This window comes from Chelonia mydas, chromosome 7 (assembly GCF_015237465.2).
Source record: "Chelonia mydas isolate rCheMyd1 chromosome 7, rCheMyd1.pri.v2, whole genome shotgun sequence".
NCBI classification, from domain to species: Eukaryota; Metazoa; Chordata; order Testudines; family Cheloniidae; genus Chelonia; species Chelonia mydas.
In genome coordinates, this window is record NC_057853.1 from 74,693,962 (window position 1) to 74,715,992 (window position 22,031).

A 22,031-nucleotide genomic window follows, 5' to 3' on the forward strand; every position below is an offset into this window, starting at 1 on the left:
ACGTTACTCACACCTGTACCACTCAGGGCTTATAAACTAATGGGGTAATCAGGAAATTTCCGCTAACTTATGTTGACCTTTTTACCTTCAAAAGTATTTTTACTGTGACCACGGTTATCTTTATATTTATAACCCTTCTCTCCTCCTTCATTTTTCCTGTCTCCTTTCGTTTTCCATACTCCTTTGGTTTTATGAGGATGGTTGGAAGTAATGTTTTGTGTGTGTTGTGTACCTGAAAACCATCATCGCAATTTTAAACAGTGAGTTTTAAAACATTATCTAGTCCCTATCCTCAGCTGGTGTAAATTGGCATAGCTGCATAGACTTCAGTGCAGCTATGCCAATTTGCACCACTGGATGATATGACCCATTTATGGTTGTGGCACCAAATGAATTAGAACAGGGTTTCTTGCTGTTTATCTTGCTTTTGCATTGGCAGCCTTTTTAAGTTAAATTCCCACTTTATGCTGCAAGAAAAAACATACTTTTCTTCTAATAAAATGCTTAGTTAGGTGGATGCTTGACTTCTGGGTATCTCTCTCTTAATTCATATTTTTTTCCTCTAAGCACAAATTAATATAGATGTGTTGATATAAAAGCTGTGACTGTCCAGAAAGGATCAATAGCAAATTAGTGTACCTGTTAACGTCAACATTTAAATCAGTTTAGAAACTGTTTTTAGATACAAGTAATGTAATAAGGATAGGCCATTATTTTGTTTTTGTTTTTCTCAGCAATTGCCTAGCTCTTCACTGAGGTAAACTACTTGGTCAAAAGGAAGTGAATAACTGCTTTTGTAAAACAGCAGAGGCGGGGGTGTTGGTGTCAATTAAAATGATGGGTAAATAGGATCTGTTTTGTGTTGCTGCATGCAACTTGAAACATGTTGATACTAATTTGGTTAGTGAGCATGTAAAAGCTGGATTTCTTCTGTTCAGATGGATGGAAATAAGTTCAGTTAGAAGGGTTTTAGTGGAGAATTCTAAAGACCATTATTTTAATAGTTTAATAATAGTACACGTCAAAGGACATTGTGGTTCATTTAATCTGTCTTTAGTGCTAAGAACAGTTTCAAGCCACCTGCCATATCTACAAATAAGTTTGTTTCAGAAAAGCATGGCACAAGCTTAAGTACTCTGCTAAATAGGAATAGGGGATTACTCAGTGTGTTTTATATGTTGACTCACAACGCCTTCCATATATTATTATTTGTAATAGTTTATACTTATAGCCCCTTTTCACCAGAGTATCTCAAAGCATTTAACCAAGGCGAGTAACTTATTATCCCCATTTTACAGGTGAAGAAGCTCAGGCACAGAGAGGTCTACACTTAAAATTTAGATTGACCTAACTAACATTCACATCCCCTGAGTGACGTAATTAAGATGACCTAATCCCTGGTATAGATGCAGCTAGGTTGACCGAAGAATTCTTCTGTCAGCCTAGCTGTTGCTGCAATTCCTGTAGAGTGGGCATGCCCTGAGTGACTTGCTCAGAGTGACAAAGCAATGAGTAGCAGGGCTAGGAACACAACTCAGTTCTCTTGACTGCTCTACCCACTGATCTATCCTGCCTTTCATTGTGAAGAGGAAGATCTTGACTCCCAGAAAGCCATAACAACATACGCAAATAATAGTTTATTTTTTGAACGAAATTTTGTTCTTGTTGTTTAGATGGTCATGTAGCCCTTGTGTGGCAGAGTCTACTCAGCACAGTGGTGCCTCCCGCTGGCTGTCACAGAGATTAGCTCTGCCAGCCGGTGCGCCCACTCCAGGTGGTGCCTCTCCTGTTGTTTCCTCCACCTGCAGACCCGCCTCAGTCCAAGTACCACAGCATGCTCTTCATGACTCGGCCCCCGAGTTGTGTCTCCATCTGGGTTTCCCCCTTCTAGGTATCACTTTCCACCAGTCTAGCTACTTCCCCAGTGGCTCCCTCTTGCTCCCCCCGATCATTGCCAGCAACTACTCTGTCCAAGATGCTACCCTTGCTGTAGCCTGCTAGGACCACAGTCCTCGCTCCTTAAGCTCCCCCCAGCAACTGACATTGCGCTGCCCTGCAGCTCCTTTTGTACTAGTCCACTAGGCCCTCATGGGCAGCTCCGTGCAGCCTCCCTTCAATTGGCTGCTTCCTGTGCAGCCTCCCTAGGCTGCTAGGAGGACTGACCTCCCCTACTCCTTTCTGGGAGGGGCTATGGCAGGCCCTGGAGGCCTACATTAACCCCTTCCACTTAGGTGTCGAATGAACACCCCATCACACCCTGTTCCATAGCCCACTGAAGTTAATCTTTCCGTTGTCTTCAGTGGGCTTTGGATCAGGCAAATAAAGCACATACTTTTGTATTCTTATTTTAATACAGTGGTGCTGTCCAAAGGAAGGTCACTAACTCTTCCTCATTCATCACTCTTCAAAGGTCCCATCCTCCAGGACCTGGGATAAGACACACCATATCCCGCTATCCAAATGGGGAATGACACAGGCAGAACAATTTTTGTACTCTGTTGCTGCAGCTGCCTCAGTATACTTTAACCAACTACACTTTTAAAAGTGAACAGAAATTGTAATGATAGAAAATGAAATCCTTGAAGAATGAAGTCCCCCAGATGATTGCCTGGTTCTTTAACGAGGGGCTATAGCTGTGTTGATCTGTCCACACTATGAACCAAAAATGAGCTTGGATGTAGACATCTTGAACTTTGCATAACAGTTACGAGCTGCACCTCTGAAAAATCAGGTCATTTCTTTAGATGCCTAATGAGTCATCCATACATAAAAACTTGCCCTCAACTTTTTTGTGTCTGTTTCCCTGTTGGTAAAAATGACATATTATTTATCCCTTAGGAGGATGTTAAGCTTTAATTTATTAACATTTGTAAATCACACTGAGTTCCTAAGATAGTACATGTTGTTATTTGTTACTGTAGTGTCACCATATTTGTGGAAAATGGAAATGTGTACGTGAGGAAGTCTGTAGTTACTAAAATAGATTTAGCAATAACAATGATAATATTTTATCTTCCAGAGCACTTTACAAGCCTTGAGCCTTATCACACCTTTTTGAAGTATGGAAATATTGTTATTCCCATTTTACGTATGGGGAAACTGAGGCACAAAAGGTTAAGTGCCTTGTCATGGTCACAAGTAAATTTTTGCCAAAGCCAGGAATTGAACCTAGCTCCACTGTCTTCCACTCTTGTGCTTACCAAGAAGAAATGGAGGCAAAAAGGAAAGAAGGCAAAAGCCCTGGTTTTCAGGTGCATTCTAGCCCCCTTTTACTCTTCTCTGGCATAAAGGGGCTGAAAAGCAGCCAGATCTCTCCAACAAGGGGAGGGAGGGTGACTTGCACACACTGTGCTCTCACTATTTTCTGCCATCAGACTATTTCCTGGGAACTGTTGCAGCCCCTCATATACTAGAACTGTCCTATCTTATGCTGATAGCCAAACTAGCCTCTGGTAACCACAGAATCCTGATGGTCCAAAGGTGACATTCAACTCCTCTGCACATTCTCAGACTCAGCTGACCATTGGGGCCAAATGGCAAAGGGGCCAAAAAAAAAAAGAAATAGTGCCAAGTGACATCTCAAAGTGAAGATTGTTTCTGAGGTTAAGGTGACGGTCTTGAAGAAAGTCCCTGGATTAGAAAAGTGATCATGTTAGTCCTTTTTATAAAGGTTATTATTTCCCATAAATATAGTAGAGGTAATTCCTTTTTTTTCCATTTTGTGACTGGATGTAGATAGGGCCTTTCTGGTACTCTAGAAGAATTTTCTGATATAACCTAATGTGATGGCTGTGAATATACATTTTAGAGGCATGAAGATGTAGAGCCTTCAGTGGCAAGCCCAAGAAAGCAGCATTAATGGTGGCAATAACCACATCTATGACATGTGCACAGAAACTAGATCCAAGATGAAGACAATTTTTGTATGTCCCCAGGAAATATGATAAGGAGGCTAAATAATGATTGCATCGCTAGCAGACTGCTGAGTCCATTAGCTTTGCTGAGTGCAGTCTGGCTGGAGTCCTATAATAGCTATTTAAGATGTGGTTTTTGTGTAAGGTCTAGTGCTGGGGACATGAATGTCATTTTTTAATTCTTTCCTTGTTTTGCTTTCTCATCCTTGTTTTTCTGCTTCCCTCTCGCTGTGTTTCACTTAGTTAAGGGGAAAATCCCATGAGTGAACATTGTAGTTTTCTCAAAACCCACACATTTCAGTCTGGAGACTTAAGGCTGCACATTAAAAAATAAACCCAAATACTAAAATATGAAAATGCACAAATAAGGTTACCAAACAACCTTTACTGTCCCATCCTGCTCATTTGTTGCTGTATGCTGAGTAGTGACATGATGAGGTATGTGTGGAGGACTTTACAACCTATGACCAGGGACATCTTAAGTCTTTATTTGCAGAGTTTGCTAATAGAGTCAAGGACTCTGAAATATGTGACTGGTTTTGTATGGCAATGGCTGTGATTCCTTAACCATCCTGTACCCCGGCCTGGATTCTGCATGTTTTCCATTTATTAAAGAGGACGGACACCCTATTTACAGTAGCTACATGCCCATGCCAAATTTCACAGTACGACACCAATTTACAATTGAAACTTCCCACATTGGGGTGGGGGGAGAATCATCCCCAAAACCATAGGAAAAACTGGAACTGGAGCTTTCTCAGCCATCAGTTTAAGAGACGGGGCAATTGAGTCTCTGACAAAAAGAGTTTTTCCCTCAACAGGTTGTTAGGAGGCTGAGTAAAATAAGTATTAAGGCGGGAAATTTTCTTGATGTGTCACATTCCTGCTAGTTTTCCCATTTCCAAATAGTCCTCCTACACAAACAGGGAAGACAAATTCTGTTATTTCTGACATAAAAACAACAGGAAAATAAATCTTTTTTCTTAATTTAAAAAAATCCTTTCAGACCATGTTTATCGGTCATACAGAAGCAAAATCTTGAGGTTTTTTTTTATTTCTAGCTAGCTGGCGTTTGTGCTTGGATGAAGCTAGGTTAATTTAAAATGTCCACTGTTCATATGGCAGCAGCCACTTTAAGATGCTGTGGCTCCCATCTGCCACCCAGTCCAAGCGCAGGGAATTCCTTCCACACTCCATCCCAATTCACAGAATCATAGAATATCAGGGTTGGAAGGGACCCCAGGAGGTCATCTAGTCGAACCCCCTGCTCAAAGCAGGACCGATCCCCAATTAAATCATCCCAGCCAGGGCTTTGTCAAGCCTGACCTTAAAAATATCTAAGGAAGGAGATTCCACCACCTCCCTAGGTAACGCATTCCAGTGTTTCACCATCCTCCTAGTGAAAAAGTTTTTCCTAATATCCAACCTAAAGCTCCCCCACTGCAACTTGAGACCATTACTCCTTGTTCTGTCATCAGCTACCACTGAGAACAGTCTAGAGCCATCCTCTTTGGAACCCCCTTTCAGGTAGTTGAAAGCAGCTATCAAATCCCCCCTCATTCTTCTCTTCTGCAGACTAAACAATCCCAGTTCCCTCAGCCTCTCCTCATAACTCATGTGTTCCAGTCCCCTAATCATTTTTGTTGCCCTCCGCTGGACGATTTCCAATTTTTCCACATCCTTCTTGTAGTGTGGGGCCCAAAACTGGACACAGTACTCCAGATGAGGCCTCACCAATGTCGAATAGAGGGGAACGATCACGTCCCTCGATCTGCTGGCAATGTCCCTACATATACATCCCAAAATGCCATTGGCCTTCTTGGCAACAAGGGCACACTGTTGACTCATATCCAGCTTCTCGTCCACTGTAACCCCTAGGTCCTTTTCTGCCGAACTGCTGCCAAGCCATTCGGTCCCTAGTCTGTAGCAGTGCATGGGATTCTTCCATCCTAAGTGCAGGACTCTGCACTTGTCCTTGTTGAACCTCATCAGATTTCTTTTGGCTCAATCCTCTAATATGTCTAGGGCCCTCTGTATCCTATCCCTACCCTCCAGCGTATCTACCTCTCCTCCCAGTTTAGTGTCATCTGTAAACTTGCTGAGGGTGCCATCCACACCATCCTCCAGATCCTTTATGAAGATATTGAACAAAACCGGCTCGAGGACCGACCCTTGGGGCACTCCACTTGATACCGGCTGCCAACTAGACATGGAGCCATTGATCACTACCCGTTGAGCCCGACAATCTAGCCAGCTTTCTATCCACCTTATAGTCCATTCATCCAGCCCATACTTCTTTAACTTGCTGGCAAGAATACTGTGGGAGACCATGTCAAAAGCTTTGCTAAAGTCAAGGAATAACACGTCCACTGCTTTCCCCTCATCCACAGAGCCAGTTATCTCGTCATAGAAGGCAATTAGATTAGTCAGACATGACTTGCCCTTGGTGAATCCATGCTGACTGTTCCTGATCACTTTCCTCTCCTCGAAGTGCTTCAGAATTGATTCCTTGAGGACCTGCTCTATGATTTTTCCAGGGACTGAGGTGAGGTTGACTGGCCTGTAGTTCCCAGGATCCTCCTTCTTCTCTTTTTTAAAGATGGGCACTACATTAGCCTTTTTCCAGTCGTCCGGGACTTCCCCCGATTGCTATGAGTTTTCAAAGATAATGGCCAATGGCTCTGCAATCACATCCGCCAACTCCTTTGGCACTCTCGGATGCAGCACATCCGGCCCCATGGACTTGTGCTCGTCCAGATTTTCTAAATAGTCCCGAACCACTTCTTTCTCCACAGAGGGCTGGTCACCTTCTCCCCATGCTGTGCTGCCCAGTGCAGTAGTCTGGGAGCTGACGTTGTTCGTGAAGACAGATGCAAAAAAAGCATTGAGTACATTAGCTTTTTCCACATCCTCTGTCATTAGGTTGCCTCCCTCATTCAGTAAGGGGCCCACACTTTCCTTGACTTTCTTCTTGTTGCTAACATACCTGAAGAAACCCTTCTTGTTACTCTTAACATCTCTTGCTAGCTGCAACTCCAGGTGTGATTTGGCCTTCCTGATTTCACTCCTGCATGCCCGAGCAATATTTTTATACTCTTCCCTGGTCGTTTGTCCAATCTTCCACTTCTTGTAAGTTTCTTTTTTGTGTTTAAGATCAGCAAGGATTTCACTGTTAAGCCAAGCTGGTCGCCTGCCATATTTACTATTCTTTCTACACATCGGGATGGTTTGTCCCTGTAACCTCAATAAGGATTCTTTAAAATACAGCCAGCTCTCCTGGACTCCTTTCCCCCTCATGTTATTCTCCCAGGGGATCCTGCCCATCAGTTCCCTGAGGGAGTCAAAGTCTGCTTTTCTGAAGTCCAGGGTCCGTATTCTGCTGCTCTCCTTTCTTCCCTGTGTCAGGATCCTGAACTCGACCATCTCATGGTCACTGCCTCCCAGGTTCCCATCCACTTTAGCTTCCCCTACTAATTCTTCCTGGTTTGTGAGCAGCAGGTCAAGAAAAGCTCTGCCCCTAGTTGGTTCCTCCAGCACTTGCACCAGGAAATTGTCCCCTACACTTTCCAAAAACTTCCTGGATTGTCTGTGCACCGCTGTATTGCTCTCCCAGCAGATATCAGGGTGATTGAAGTCTACCATGAGAACCAGGGCCTGCGATCTAGTAACTTCTGTGAGTTGCCAGAAGAAAGCCTCGTCCACCTCATCCCCCTGGTCCGGTGGTCTATAGCAGACTCCCACCACGACATTACCCTTGTTGCTCACACTTCTAAACTTAATCCATAGACACTCAGGTTTTTCTGCAGTTTCATACTGGAGCTCTGAGCAGTCATACTGCTCCCTAACATACAGTGCAACTCCCCCACCTTTTCTGCCCTGCCTGTCCTTCCTGAACAGTTTATATCCATCCATGACAGTACTCCAGTCATGTGAGTTATCCCACCAAGTCTCTGTTATTCCAATCACATCATAATTCCTTGACTGTGCCAGGACTTCCAGTTCTCCCTGCTTGTTTCCCAGGTTTCTTCATTTGTGTATAGGCACTTGAGATAACTCGCTGATCATCTCTCTTTCTCAGTATGAGGCAGGAGCCCTGCCCTCTCGCGCGCTCCTGCTCGTGCTTCCTCCCGGTATCCCACTTCCCCACTTACCTCAGGCCTTTGGTCTCCTTCCCCCGGTGAACCTAGTTCACCTCCACCTCCCACACCACGCCAGTGCAGGGAATCCATCGCCACTGCCTCTTGCTTGGATTCCCTCCTGCCACAACCCCAACCAGTCCTCAATTTCCCTGATCCCTTTTCACCATTTGACCTTGATACACTGAATCCCTCATTCACAGCCATCCAGGTGAAAGCAACCACTCTGCCCATTTCCTTAGGCAGTGGTTCTCTCCCAGCAGTTTCTCAAATGCAGATTCTCTGACCCCAGTTTCTGCTCCCACAATGACAGTCAGCCCTTGTAGCGTTCAATCAGTGAATACTGACGGTCTCTATTTGCTATTCTGATGAATGGAAACATTGTGAATACATCACAGCTCTTTTTTATTCAGTGCTCTGGTAATAAAAATAATACTAATTCTAAAATTACCTGCCTGTTCCCAAGCATGCTGCTATTCTAATATCACATACCATTAAGTTTGCTTACACACAAATGGGGAATAGAAGATTACAGTTAAGTTAATCAATATGGTCCGTTTAATTATTATTGCACAGCTTGTTCCCAAGATCAAGGCTGTTACCATCTTCTGCAGGATTTTGAATGACGCAGAAATCAGCCATGTTTCCTGCATAGTACTGGCAAGGAAACCGTTGCATACCAGCTACTCCCTTGTGGTGAGATCTAAGCTGCAGTCCTTGATGTTGTGGAGTTCAAGCATTTCAGCATCTTGTGAGCTTTGCTAGCTGCAAAAGAGAGTCTTCATTATCAGCACAATGTAGTTTGAAGCTCTGCCACAGCAAAACACCAGCGGGGGGGAAAATAGAACCCAGAAGACTATAGGGATAGACACAAAGCGTACAGCCCAAATTCCGCATAAAGCCATGCATTTGCCTTTCCCGTGTGCTATTTTTAAACAGGCTTGTTGTGAAAGAAAGAAAGCAGCACTGGTTTTGAAATATTTAAGAGTCACTGTCTTTATTTTGTGCTGAGCTGTGCGAAAGGCTGGTCTTCCCTAATGCTGGTGTAAATCAAGCAGTAAGCTACTAAGGTCAGTGAAGCTACATTTAGTTAAAAGCTGTGAGAAGAGACATTTTTAAGCTTATGTTTTGACAGCCTTAACATTTCCTTAGCAGGATAGTGTATCATGATCAAATTATTGTCTTCACCTCCACAGGCTTGCATTTTTAAGTACAAATTGATATCCTTGATCTATAGTGTATATTCTATGCTGCAGGTAATATTATTATTCTGTGTTCACATAGACCAAATGTTAAAAGAATCCACTTAGCTAAAGGCTAAATCTCACTCCCCTTCCTATTGTGTGTGTCATCCTATTAACTTCACTGCGGTACTTGTGTGAGAAAAGTTAGCAGAATTTGGGCCTAAGGGGTTTAAAATAAGGTTATTGAACTTCATCCCCCCCAAAATTAACTTTATATGACTTTCTGAATATAGTTTTGCTCAACTAACTGATTAGAATTTTTTGTCCCATTAGGATGTACCCACTAAACTGGTTGCAAAAGCTGTTCCTCTCCCTATGACTGTTCGTGGACACTGGTTCTTGAGCCCAAGAACGGAATATACAGTAGCAGTACAGACGGCATCAAAGCAAGTTGATGGGGATTATGTTGTTTCTGAGTGGAGTGAAATCATAGAGTTTTGTACAGGAGGTAAGATTGCTGGGAAAAGATACAGCACATAGGGACAGAAAGAAAGCAGACATGCTGTATGAAAGGGACTAGCTTCCGTCTGGATCAGCTATTGCGACACAGAATAATTGGCAGCAGTCAGTACCTGTCACATCTGGAAATGGAAGGGTTGGTTTAGGCGGCTTATTTTCTGTTCAAAATGTATAATTCAACGGTGGTTGCTCTTTTGTTGGTGCCTTGTTGGGAGGTGGGGAGGGAGACACCTGGCACACTTCACACACTGTCCTCCTAGTGTACCCGCATACTGAGCAGTTGACCAAACATTGCACTTGGTGGCACTCTGGGTGCGTGGTGAACCAAACTGAAGCAGGGCCATCCTTGCACCTGTCTTTAGCCTCAAGAGCTATGAAGCTTCCTGAAAGTGCTCCAAGTGCTTCTGTTCAGTGTGCTGCACCCAGCACCCCATAGCCCTTAGGCAGTCTGCCTGTGGAAAGCCTCAGAGCACCACCATCTCCACCCCACAGAGCATACATTTGTCTCCTAATTTACTAACACACATCTTCATTGGGATGAAATTCACCCCAGTGCACAGAGCCTGCCTGTAGGAAAGCCCTGTACTCCTCATTAAGAATTTTAGTGAGTCCTTGTCTGTGCTACCTGCACTGGAGTGAGTTTAACCCTGTATTGGTTGGGCTGTATGAGAGCCCTAGTACTTCCTCTGGGGTAGTGTGTTGTGCTGCCAGGTTATAGGCACATGGGAATTAGGGAGCAGTTTCTAATGGAAAATACCATTAGTAGGAGATAATGCTGACAAGCCCTTGTGAAAATTATCATGTATCACAGTCATGAGAAGTAGTGTGATCTGGTGAATGGGGCTTCTGTTCCTGGCTCTGCCACTGACCTGTGGTGTCACTTTGGGGCAGATTTTTGAAGCTCTAAGTCCCAAAAATCTGGCCCTTTGCTGCTCTTTGCCTTCCCACCCTTTGTCTATTTTGTACAAGTCATCAAAATAAGTTTAAACTGTGATTTAGGAGATGATGATGTTTCTTTCTTACTAGCAGATAGTCTTCTCTTCACAGATTATTCAAAAGTTCATCTAACACAGCTTTTGGAAAAAGCTGAAGTGATTGCAGGACGTATGCTTAAGCTTTCTGTTTTTTATCGGAATCAGCACAAAGAATACTTTGATTCTATCAGGTAAGAAACAAACACATGCAAAATTGTCCACATTAAGAGAGTAATGCCATCTAAGTATTAAAACTATACACAAAAGCAACTCATTTATGTAAGTTTGTACAATTCAGTACTGAATCTCAATAGAAAATAAGTTTTTGGAGTAAAAACTGTGTTTTCACAGCACCTGCTGTAATGAAGTTTCAGGACTGAGCAAGCCTCTAGGCACCATCATAATCTAAAGACTAAGTAATGATGATTGATGATGTACTAGAAATAAAGAATGAGATTTCTAAAGATAGGGGGTGTACAATTTTGCATATACATTTGCCTGCAAGTACTTGATGTATACGTATGTCTCAAGTATCTGCATGTGCACATTGTAATCAATCATATGCAACCTGAATACTGTCATTTAAACTCAGATCCACAGAGAAATGTAGGTGCTGAAATGTCTACTGGATCGGGCCTCGCAAGTGCGATAGCTAGGAATGCCTACTCTGAGGCTCCTGAAGGGGCTTAGGCTCCTGATTCCCTAAACTAAGTTGGCTGTGCACATGTTCACTGGCAGAAACCCAGGTGCCTAGGGATCGTTAATGATGGAAACTCCAGCACATAGGGATTTTAGGTGCCTCCAGGGTTAGGCGGCAGCTGTGCAGGGAGATTGAGGATCACAGTGGTGTCTAAGAGTTGGACATAGATGCCGACAGTGGCAGTCAGGCACCTAAGTCTTTTTGTGAATCTATTCCTTACTGACTTCTGAATGCCTTGCTGTGCAAGCTTAATGGTCTCTTGATGTGGGTTTTTTGATTAACTTCCACCCATACAATGTATTTGCTTATTTTGTGTAATAGTGCTGAAGTTACAATATTCTTCTGCACAGGCAGCAAATGTAGACAGTTATCCAATCAAAATATAGATGCCATCACCCCCTTATGCTAGAGGTTAGCGTTCAGAATATTGACTGATCATGAAACAGTAAGACACCATGACGTGGCAAGAATAGTATTCTAGGAGAAAACTGGTTCGGGGGTACATTGCAATCCGCCAAGCAATGCAGTAGAGCCCTGTTTTTGTACTGCCTTTCAGAGTGGTAGAATCTCTGATTACTTGCTTTAAAGAAATTTAAACACGCTTATTTCTTATATTTTAGCATATGTTAAAGATTTTGGGCCTGTGTCAACACTGCATTACCTCAGTTTTACTCAAATGTAACTCAGCTGCTCTAGTTTTCTGCAAGTGGTATTTCACTCAAACTGAGTGCTGGATAAGGCCTTTTGAGTCCTGTAATAAGAGCACATCATCCTTTTGGAATGCCCAGGTTTACATGATCCTCATACCTACTGGGTGGGGTCACATGGGTGAATCTGTCATAGCTCACAGTATGTGCGCATTTGAGTTCACAGAGCTTTGAAAGCTCTGAAGGTAGCCAGATACACCCCTGCTGAGCCCAGCCACCATCCCCTGGATCCCCTGCAGAGTCCCATTGCCCCTGAGCCCCACAACGAGCCCCTGCGCATCCATATCTCCCACTGAGCTGCCCACACACAGAAACCTCTCACCCCATGCCTGGATCCCTCCACACTTGGATCCTGCTGGGCTGAGCCTGCCTACCCACACCTGGTGCGCCTGGCACAGAAGGGCAGGTCCCCAGGGTGTTTCTGGGGCAGGCCAAGCCCTTACACTGTGGCTGGGTCAGGTGCAGCCTCACTACCGAGTCCCTGTACTGGGGAAGGTGGGGACTTAAGGGTAATCTCCCACCTCAATGCAGCCAATGGCCTGTGCTCCCCACTGCCATGCTGGAGCCACATTTATTTATAGACAAACAACATTTGCAGAATTTGGGTGCATAATTCCCTCAGGAGTATAGAATACATGAAGATGTTCAGAAACAGGCAAATTCAGGGTCTTTTACAGTTGGCAAAGAATTTCTGTCTCGAAAGGTATGATGTTGTGCTCTAGACTAAGCTGTTGGTGACCACTAAGCCTGGCAACAACGTTTTAAAAAACAAATCATTCCATCACATGTAACCGTTCAACTAGCATTCCCTGCCTCAAAGTGTTGTTTTGCCTTATGATTTAGAAGACCTCTGATGGGCTCCATGGGTTTTTAAGTAGTAAACAGTAGTGCACAAAGTGGTGCATTTAGAGTGGGAGGGTGCCGATGGGTGTCTCAAGAGAGTGTACAAGACCTTGGCCTGTTTACTAGGTAAACTTTGATCCTGCAACACCATTACACGTTGTTTTTTTTTAATGTGGCATATAATTAACGTACACTTTAATCATGACTGCTTCCTTTAAAGAAAGTGTCAACTCCCTAGCGAATACTAACAATTAGCGTAATTGGCCACTGGATGTCAGTATCTTGTCACAGAAATACAGCTTCAAGCACATTTTTCAGGTTGCAGCGAAGGTGACCTTTATCTTTTTTTTTTTGGAATTTGTTTGAAAAGGAGAATAAGTTGCTATGAATTAGGCCCTATCTTCCCAGAGCATTACTTCTGCAACGATAAAGATGGTGGTCTTGAGAGGGTCAGAAAGCTTCTGAAGTTTGCCTCACAGCTATATGAAAAATTGTAGTCGGAAGAAGGTATATGATTTGAAATGGTAAGAATTCTCAGGTGCTAGCACTATAGGTGATAAAGCCATTGTTCCATATGCCACTTAAAACCATCTTTGCACAGCTAGGATATTTACCAGCATCATGGTTAACAATTGTCTTACAAAGTAACTATGTAAGAAACACTGCTTCTGTTGAAATTAGTAGCATAGCTCCCATTCACTTCAGTAGCAGCAAGGACTAAACCTGCTTTCCATGAGCATATAAAAAATGAAGTAGCCTATTGTTATAGTTTAGCTGAAAAAAAGAATTTCTAGTCGGGTTTACCTTGGACTGTCGCAAAAAATAAAAATCCACCCCACCCCTGAAACTACAGTATGCCAAAGCAGTGAGCAACCGGTACAAGTTGTCTGTTAGCCTGTTGGGTAGTTCAATTTTTACAAGCAAACAAATTTTTTCCTGTGCTGGTTACAGATAAATCTGATGCTGGGTTTGCCTGATGTTTAAATTCCTTACAAGAGTAAAGCTGCCATTGAATTCAGAGGGAGTTTTGTATGTGCAGTATTGGGCGCTAGCTATGGCAGGTGGGCACTAGTCTAAGGTAGTGCACATGCAGCTGTATTTGCCTGGCTGAAAACAAAATTTTCTCACAAAGGCTGTGTGATGGGTTTGGTCAAGATACCCCCTTGGGACTGTCACCTGATGTGCTGAAATTACCTCTGAGCCTGTTTGCCCTGCCAGCTTGGGACTTCCAGAACCCTGTCTTGTTGAGCCAGACACACTAGCCTGCTGCAAGACAGACCCAGGGTCTGGTCCACACCCCCAAAGCTGCAGCCTTAACTGAAAACAGCTCAGCAGGTCACCTAGCTCCAGCTCCCAGACCTCAATGTATAAGATCTGTATGAGCTTTATACACTGGATAAAGCTTATACTCCACCCAGTAGGTATGAGGATCAGGTGTGCAGCCCTTTCCTGGACAAATTGCGCATCAGTCTCCCCTCAAGACTGTCACTCAGTGAGCTGGGATACCACTGAGAATAACCCTCATGCCAGCACAGGTGCCCCTCCACTCCTGTCTTGCTGAGTTAGACGCTCCATCACAGACCCAGAGTTTGGGCCGTACCTCTCTGCAGTTCACTGAGATTCACTCAGGGGCTTCTCAGTTAACAGGGACTTTCCCAGTGTTCAGCCTTCAGCTACATCAAGTCAATCAGCCATTCTGTTTGTCCTTATACTTAGAGTGTGTGACTGAAAAGCGCTCACGTGATATTTATAGCACAGTGGCATTGGAGCTTCACTCGCTACCACCAACCTGAGAAACAGCTCGTGCCCCACACTACCACATGATGGCCTGAATTGAGCGTGGCGTTCTTAACACAAGCAGTTTTCGTTGGTGAATTAATGTTAGAAAGCTTTCTGAAAACTGTTTTAAGACTGGTCAATTTGCATGAAGGGATGATGGCGGTTTAGCACACCAGATAGGTGGCAAGAGTTCTGTGAAATGTAAAGGAGCAGGTGGACATGAGACCTGGGATGGAATTGTCTTGTGGTTGAGACTTAATAGCCTACAACCAAGGTAGAAAACAAAAGGAAATCAGTCATAGCTTTGACAAGAGAAGTGACCTAACCCAAGTGGTGATAGTAAAATATTTTTTCTAGATATGAGGATGCTGAAGATTCATTGCACTTTGAAAGCATTTAGGCAAACAGAAAGTGTGATACGCCCTGGACATGTTTGTGTATGTATGTGAATATATATAAAAAGTCTGTGCACTTCACTAACAGTTGAACTGCAATGCAAGGGATTGGATTTGTGTATTTTTGGGTTTAGGATAATTACAGTTGGAAAGAACTAAATTATATCTCGTCTTGGGCCCAGTCCTGCTTCCACTGAAGTCAATGGCAGCCAAATTGGGCCATGTATTAGCAATGTGGAGAGAAAGATTCTTTAGAAGAAAATGAAATGGGGTCTTAGTGGGGCCAAAACTGATTAATTCTCCTCAAATTTATTAGACTGAGATTATCATCTTATTATCACCACTTCTAACTTCCAGAGCTGCACAAGCAGGACTCCACAGTGGTTAAGCACAAAATCTGTGAAGACCTATTTAAATAAAACAGAGAGAAAGACTGTTTGTGTCTGCTTAAGTTACTCCCGATCGTGTAAGTAGGAGCAGAGTAAGCCGCAGGTTTTGGAGGGCATGTGGGTATTCCCCTGCCGTAGTGTCACTGGAAAAAAAAAAGGGGGGGGGGACTAGCCCTCATGTGAATTTGTGTACAGCATCCACTGAAAACGTTAAAAAAAAATTAATTTGTAACTTTCAGTGTAGACTTAAAATCCCACTATTGTTACAGTTGCTGAGGAAAAATATGGTGGGTGGGGTTTCCTGTACTGTTTTTGCCTCTTCATCCACACAACTCACCTCCAGAAGCAGAGACAAGATGGAAAAGCAATTCCTTCTCACCCTGGTCATGTCTTCATTTATTTGTCTTTGCTTTCCCTTGAGAGTGGGGTGGCGTTAACCTTATTTTTCAGATGACTGGCTTCTCTTTGTGTCCCTTGTGACACGGTGGTAGTCCTATAAGTAATCAAACTTGTACTCTTCACTCTTCAAAACAAACAATAATAGTCATTCATTTTTAGAGACCAACATGGAAATGCAATGCAGCTGTCTGTTAAGGATAACAGTGGTAGCCATGGCTCTCCAATCAGTGGGAAGTTGGAAGGCATCTTCTTTAGCTGCAACACTGAGTTTAACACGGGGAAGCCACCACAAGATTCACCTTATGGAAGATACAGGTTTGAGATTGCAGCTGAAAAACTTTTCAATCCAAATACTAACTTGTACTTTGGGGACTTCTACTGCATGTACACAGCTTATCACTATGTTATTCTTGTTATTGCCCCTGTTGGGTCACCAGGAGATGAATTCTGTAAGCAGCGCCTTCCTCAGCTAAATTCAGAGGATAATAAATTTCTGACCTGCACCGAAGAAGATGGCATCATGGTTTATCACCATGCCCAGGATGTTATTTTAGAAGTAATTTACACTGATCCTGTGGATCTTTCCCTCGGCACAGTTGCAGAAATTACTGGTCATCAGCTAATGAGCTCGTCTACTGCAAATGCAAAAAAAGATCCCAGTTGCAAGACCTGCAACATCAGTGTTGGACGTTAATCCCTACCCCAGTATATAGGAGCCTTTGAACCTCTGTTGTCCATTTCCATTGTCAGACGTTCTCTTCAGAAGCATGCACATGCCGCTGTCACCAAAAGCAAACACCAGTTTTTCAGATTCATTAATAGCATTTTTAGTATAACCTTCTTCCTTCCTTCTAATAGTTTATAGCATTAGGGGAACAGAAGTCCTGGATTTTCTTTCTGACAACATTTACACCTAGATGCTGCAATTTTTGTTTGTTTGTTTGTTCCTGACCAAACATAACAAAAACCTATATAAACCGCTTTAGCAAAATAAAAATAATGGCTTATAATGGTGTTTAAATATGCATTTATTTTAAGCTACTGAACAAACACTGGGATAACTCCAAACAGCATGAAAGGTTGTAATTGCAGCATGATTTAAATCTCGAAGCCTAGAAATGTCAGCACTTCCAACTTGTTGTTTGACAGTGTTATTTATATTAGCTAACTGGAAACAAAAATTGTGTTTAAACATCATAAATATAATAGAAAAATATTTTATTTGTACTGTTGTATAAAATATTATACAATCATATAGAATATATAGAGTACATTTTAATAGCAATTGTATACATATGTCATGAAACCATTTTCCCTTATCAAAGATGTAGTTTGTAAACTTCAAATAGTTGTGTATCTGTTCCTGTTGCTCTTAGATTACTTTAATTAAACAGATTTAGAAAGGAGATCATTCTGATTCATAAAAGTTATAAATTGTCAAGTCAATACAGTGAAACAGCAAACCTCATAGAAATAAAAAAAAAAAATCCACATTGTGTAGTGGTCACACTTTTTCCTCCAAACCATTTGAAAATGTGTACTACTTAAAATCATGCTGAAACATTAAATACAAACGTGGTTGGTATATAATAGACTTCAGAAAATGAACATTTCCTTAAGATAGCAAAACAGGTGGCTTATATGCAGTTAATACAAAATGGCAATTTAAACAAAACACTAAACATGATGCAACAATTTCCCTTTCAAGCTCTTCCTTCATGTTTGGTATAGACATTTTCCCATTATCTGTCTTTGATTTGTAATGAAAAATACAAAATGCTGACAATCCTTCTGTGAAATATTGCACTTTACTCAGAAATGATCTGTCACAAGAGTGAGGAAAATCCCTTTACATTACAAAGTGGGGTGTGCTGAAGGATGTATAATTCCAACAGAAAAATATTTGTGTAGTCTTATTTTTAGGAAGCAAGGCAGCCAGAGTTCCTCATCTCACAACCATGACTTTCAATTATATACTGCATACATTTATCTATCCAAAATATCTTGTCAGAATACAATAAACTATTCTCCTCATTATTTTAATATAGATATCTAACACAGGAAATACTTTAACATTTTACAAAGTGCATGCTTCCAAACAAGCTTTGGTAGTCAGAAAAGCAAAATTTTATAGCATCAGGCAAAATAAAGTGCTAAGTTTAATACAGAACTAAAAATCAATTGTATGATCAATTTATTTTACTGAATTTTGTTTAGGGTACTATAAAAGTACTGCCAACCATATTTAACAGGCCAGCACCTAGTGCCTTTACATTGTCTTATACTCCCTTTGGCAAACCTGAAACAAGCATTCCTTCCCGAACCACTGAGTCCTTGTTGCTTTGCCAAATAGATGTTTTCTCATTTGCAAAAACTGTGATTGCATTTGGCAGTTATTTTACCACTTTCTTTTTCTCCAGCAGCCTCAATTTACTTGACTCCAAGAATTCAGGGCCCAATTTTGTCCATGTATATGCACCTCTCTTTGAAGCCAATGGGAATTGCACCTATGTATCTAAGGGTAGAATTTGGTCTACAGGTTTTTAGTTAACATATGATGTTCTAAGTTGTTTTGCCTACAGAAATAGTGGATTATACTGCTTTTGAGTGAGACAGAGTGGTGGATTTTTGATTATTTTTAGAATCTGGAGGGCATGCCCTAATGGTTTATAAATTTTAAGATTAAGGGCCGAAACAACTTTACAGTGTCCCTTAACTTCTAACATTATCATAGTGCACATTAAGGCTATTCCAAAAGGAAAAATATAGTTCACTCCCTCCCGTTTACATACTCTTACACACATTGCCATCCTCTCCTAGTCTCAGTTAACAAGATTATTAAAGTGCATCAGATTCTCAGTGTATCTAATAACTGTGCAGAAAGACCCAGACCTGTAAAATTATTTGTTTGTTTTGGTTTTTGCTAGCAAACACTAGCTATGTATTTCATTGACTTCAAATTGCTTTAGAGACATCATGCTTAGTGATGAGAACCTCTAAGAGCCTGAGTTTGGCTTTCGTGTGCTTGTATTCAGAGTACTCTTCAGCCATAGGTATGCGATCTTCCTTTTGCGGACTCCTGAAACAGTCAAACAGAGCTCTGTCATTTTATGACACAGAAGAAAAATGAGGTTTAAAATGATTTCTGCTGTGATTTTTTTTTTTTACATTTTTTTCTAATTTTAGAAAATTGACATATGAAAAGAGCACACTATTGTGAAGTAGGATTATAGGAATGGCAATTAAAATACTGAATTCTGAGGTTTAGATTATACAAGGTAATCACATTTCTTGTCAACTGTGTAAGTAATAATTACTTCACTCCAAAATATGCAGATATGTTGTTGTACAGGATTATGGAAAATATAACTACCATGGTACTACACTATGGTTTTCTTTTTGAACCATATATAGGCTAGCCCCAATACTCAGGGAAATCCGTGGAAAAACTCCCATTGATCCAAAGGGCATTGGACTGAGCCCATAGAGTCTAAGACCATAAACGTTCTTTCATCACAATAGGAAATCATCCTGACCTACCTGAGATCACTCAAGGAGTTAAAGTTGTTTTCATTCAGGACTTGTCATGAATTCAGTAGCATTTAAGCAGATTGAACAATTTAAATATTATACCCTCACACATTGCTCCTCTTAAGATGAGCAATATTGTGATGTGAAAGTGTGAGGAGGCCACATTTTTGAAAAATCTGAATGAAAGCTCACCTTGTTTTAGGTATAATCTGGAATTTACCAAAAAACACCCTCCTCCCCCAAAAAACAAGAACAGAAAAAAACCTCATCGGTAAGGTCTGTGTTATAAACAACAAAATGGCTCCTCTCTGCTCATAGGGACTAATCCAAAGCCCACTGAATTCAGTGGAAAGACTATTGATGTCAATGAGCTTTGGATCAGGCCCACACTACCTGCACCTCTGGCCACACCTAGCCCGTTTAAGAAAGGGGAGGGGTGGGACAGAGCTGCCTGCCACCAACATACCAGTCATGGTAAAAAGTCTCCAGGAAAATGACATTTCAACTTTACATTTATCAAAACACACTATATGTATCTGTCTGTATATGAATTCTGTAAATCAGGAGATCCTAATAGTACATGTGTGGCAAACACAGCTGCTGCTGGGCTACCCCAACCCCTGACTAGGGATCACATTGCTCCTTCTGTGAGTAAGTCTAGGGAAGGAAATTTCTGGACTGATCCTCTGGCAGAGTTCCCTGTGGCTCTTTGCCCTCTCACAGGATATGTTATGGGGGCTATCCTAAACCTGGAAGAACTTCAAGGATCTGCATAGATCCTGGAGGAATTGTCGGAGCAAAAAATCATCTCCATAGAGACCCGATGCCTCCACGGTGCTCCCAGCAGTCTCCTTCCAATCCTGGGCTGTAGCTACCCTTGGGACTCTGAAAGCACAAAAGATAACACAGTCCCATCCCCTCCCTCCCCCCAGCCCAATTACTACAGGTAAGTCCCTGCTGCCTAAGAATATGTTCTTTAATGGAAACATAAACATCTGCTTAAAATACGTGAAAAAGGTTTTTGTTTACCTTCCTGTTTGTTTAAAGAACTGTTCCTCAAATTCTCTCAGAGCTTTGCGAAGCCTTTTCTTGTCAGCTCTTGTTTCTCTGAGATGTTCAAGAAGCACAGGCCTACAAAGGAGGTAGAGGCAGTTGAAGCCTATGTGGACTTAGAAATAGTTAAAACATTAGGGCTGGATGTGGCCCTTCAATATGTGCACAGTGACAGGTGTCACCTGAGTGCAGAATTTGACCTGTTAAGTTCAAGAAATCCTAAAATTTTCTTCCAAGTCTGAGTGTAATGGACTTATGACAGCACAAGTGTAAATCTACAGCATTTCCTTGCTTTTGGTGTCATTCACACTCCTCTAATAAAGGGAATGCAGAGAATCTATGGAAGGAAGCAATAAAACACTCCGACCCTAATCCTGTGGGCACCCTTAGTTCTATGTGGAGTTCATGGTGCTCAGCATCTCACAGGAAGCACTTGACTTTACAGTTTCAGGCCCGTAAGTAAAAAAGGGGATACACGATTAGCAGCATAGGACCTGATCCTGCAAACACCATCAAATGCAGTGCTGTTTATTGTGAGTCAATGGAACTGCAGACTGTAGTAAGAACTACGCTGGGCAGTGTTTGCAGGATAAGGTCCTTAGGCAGAAGATAAAACACTTTCAGAATATGTCCGAAAAGATACCGTTCCATAATAATGTGATGCGCTGAGAAATCTCAGCAGCACTTCTCCATGCTGCATCATTTACACAGTGAGAGTTCCACAGAACAACATACATTCTTTTTATCTTCACTCACTTAATAGGACCTAACTGCCTTTATTCATGTCTCTGACTCTCAGGTGTCAATCAAAACACATGGGAAATATAAGGAATAGTATAAGATACAGTAACTCCTCACTTAAAGTTGTCCCGGTTAACGTTTCGTTGTTACGTTGCTGATCAATTAAGGAACAATGCTCCCTTATAACGTTGTTTGGCAGCCGCCTGCTTTGTCCACTGCTTGCTGGAAGAGCAGCCCGTTGCAGCGAGCTGGTGGGGGCTCGGAACCAGGGCGGACCAGCAGCTCCCCGCTCCCCTAAGTTCCCTGTGCAGCAGCTGCCCAGCAGGCTACCAATTGCCGGCTTGTTCAGCTGTCCCTCCCCCCACTGCCGTGTGCTGCTCCTGCCCTCTGCCATGGAGCTGCTCCCAGAGACTCCTGCTTGCTGTGGGGAGGGGAGAGAGAGAGGGGGGCTAATATCAGGGTGTCCCCCTCCCCCCTGCTTCTGACCCCACTTACCCCTTCTCCATATAGAGCAAGGTGGGGACTGGACAGGGCTTAGGATGGAGAGAGCTTGCTGGCTGCAGCTGCTATCTCAACTTCCTGATCTTTTTAAAGGCAATGTACTTAAAGGGGCAGTGCACATCTGTCTCTGTCTGCCATGCTGTCTCCCCGCCTTCCATTCGTGCTGCCTTGCAGAGTGAGGTTACATTAACAATGTGTTAACCCTTGAGGGCTTAGCCGAAAGCTAGTTCATCATTTAGCAGTAAGGCATTCCCTGGGAAGTATCC

The 22,031-nt window shown here is 42.5% G+C and overlaps 2 protein-coding genes across 11 annotated transcripts in view; one reads left to right on the forward strand and one right to left on the reverse strand.

Annotated features, from left to right (window-relative positions):
- Window positions 1-18,688, forward strand: part of PHYHIPL (phytanoyl-CoA 2-hydroxylase interacting protein like) — a 194,387-nt gene extending 175,699 nt beyond the window's left edge. For 5 of the 6 annotated variants that reach the window (XM_043550267.1, XM_043550269.1, XM_037904810.2 and 2 more), the window contains 3 exons: window positions 9,568-9,742; window positions 10,801-10,918; window positions 16,099-18,688. In XM_043550267.1, the coding sequence (XP_043406202.1) occupies window positions 9,568-9,742; window positions 10,801-10,918; window positions 16,099-16,633 (828 nt within the window). In that variant the 3' untranslated portion in view covers window positions 16,634-18,688. The remainder of the gene's footprint in view (window positions 1-9,567; window positions 9,743-10,800; window positions 10,919-16,098) is intronic. The other variant, XM_043550268.1, reaches the window with a different exon arrangement.
- Window positions 17,141-22,031, reverse strand: part of FAM13C (family with sequence similarity 13 member C) — a 220,291-nt gene continuing 215,400 nt past the window's right edge. For all 5 annotated transcript variants that reach the window (XM_043550246.1, XM_043550247.1, XM_037904807.2 and 2 more), the window contains 2 exons: window positions 20,500-20,601; window positions 17,141-19,018 (listed from right to left, as the gene is read on the reverse strand). In XM_043550246.1, the coding sequence (XP_043406181.1) occupies window positions 18,895-19,018; window positions 20,500-20,601 (226 nt within the window). In that variant the 3' untranslated portion in view covers window positions 17,141-18,894. The remainder of the gene's footprint in view (window positions 19,019-20,499; window positions 20,602-22,031) is intronic.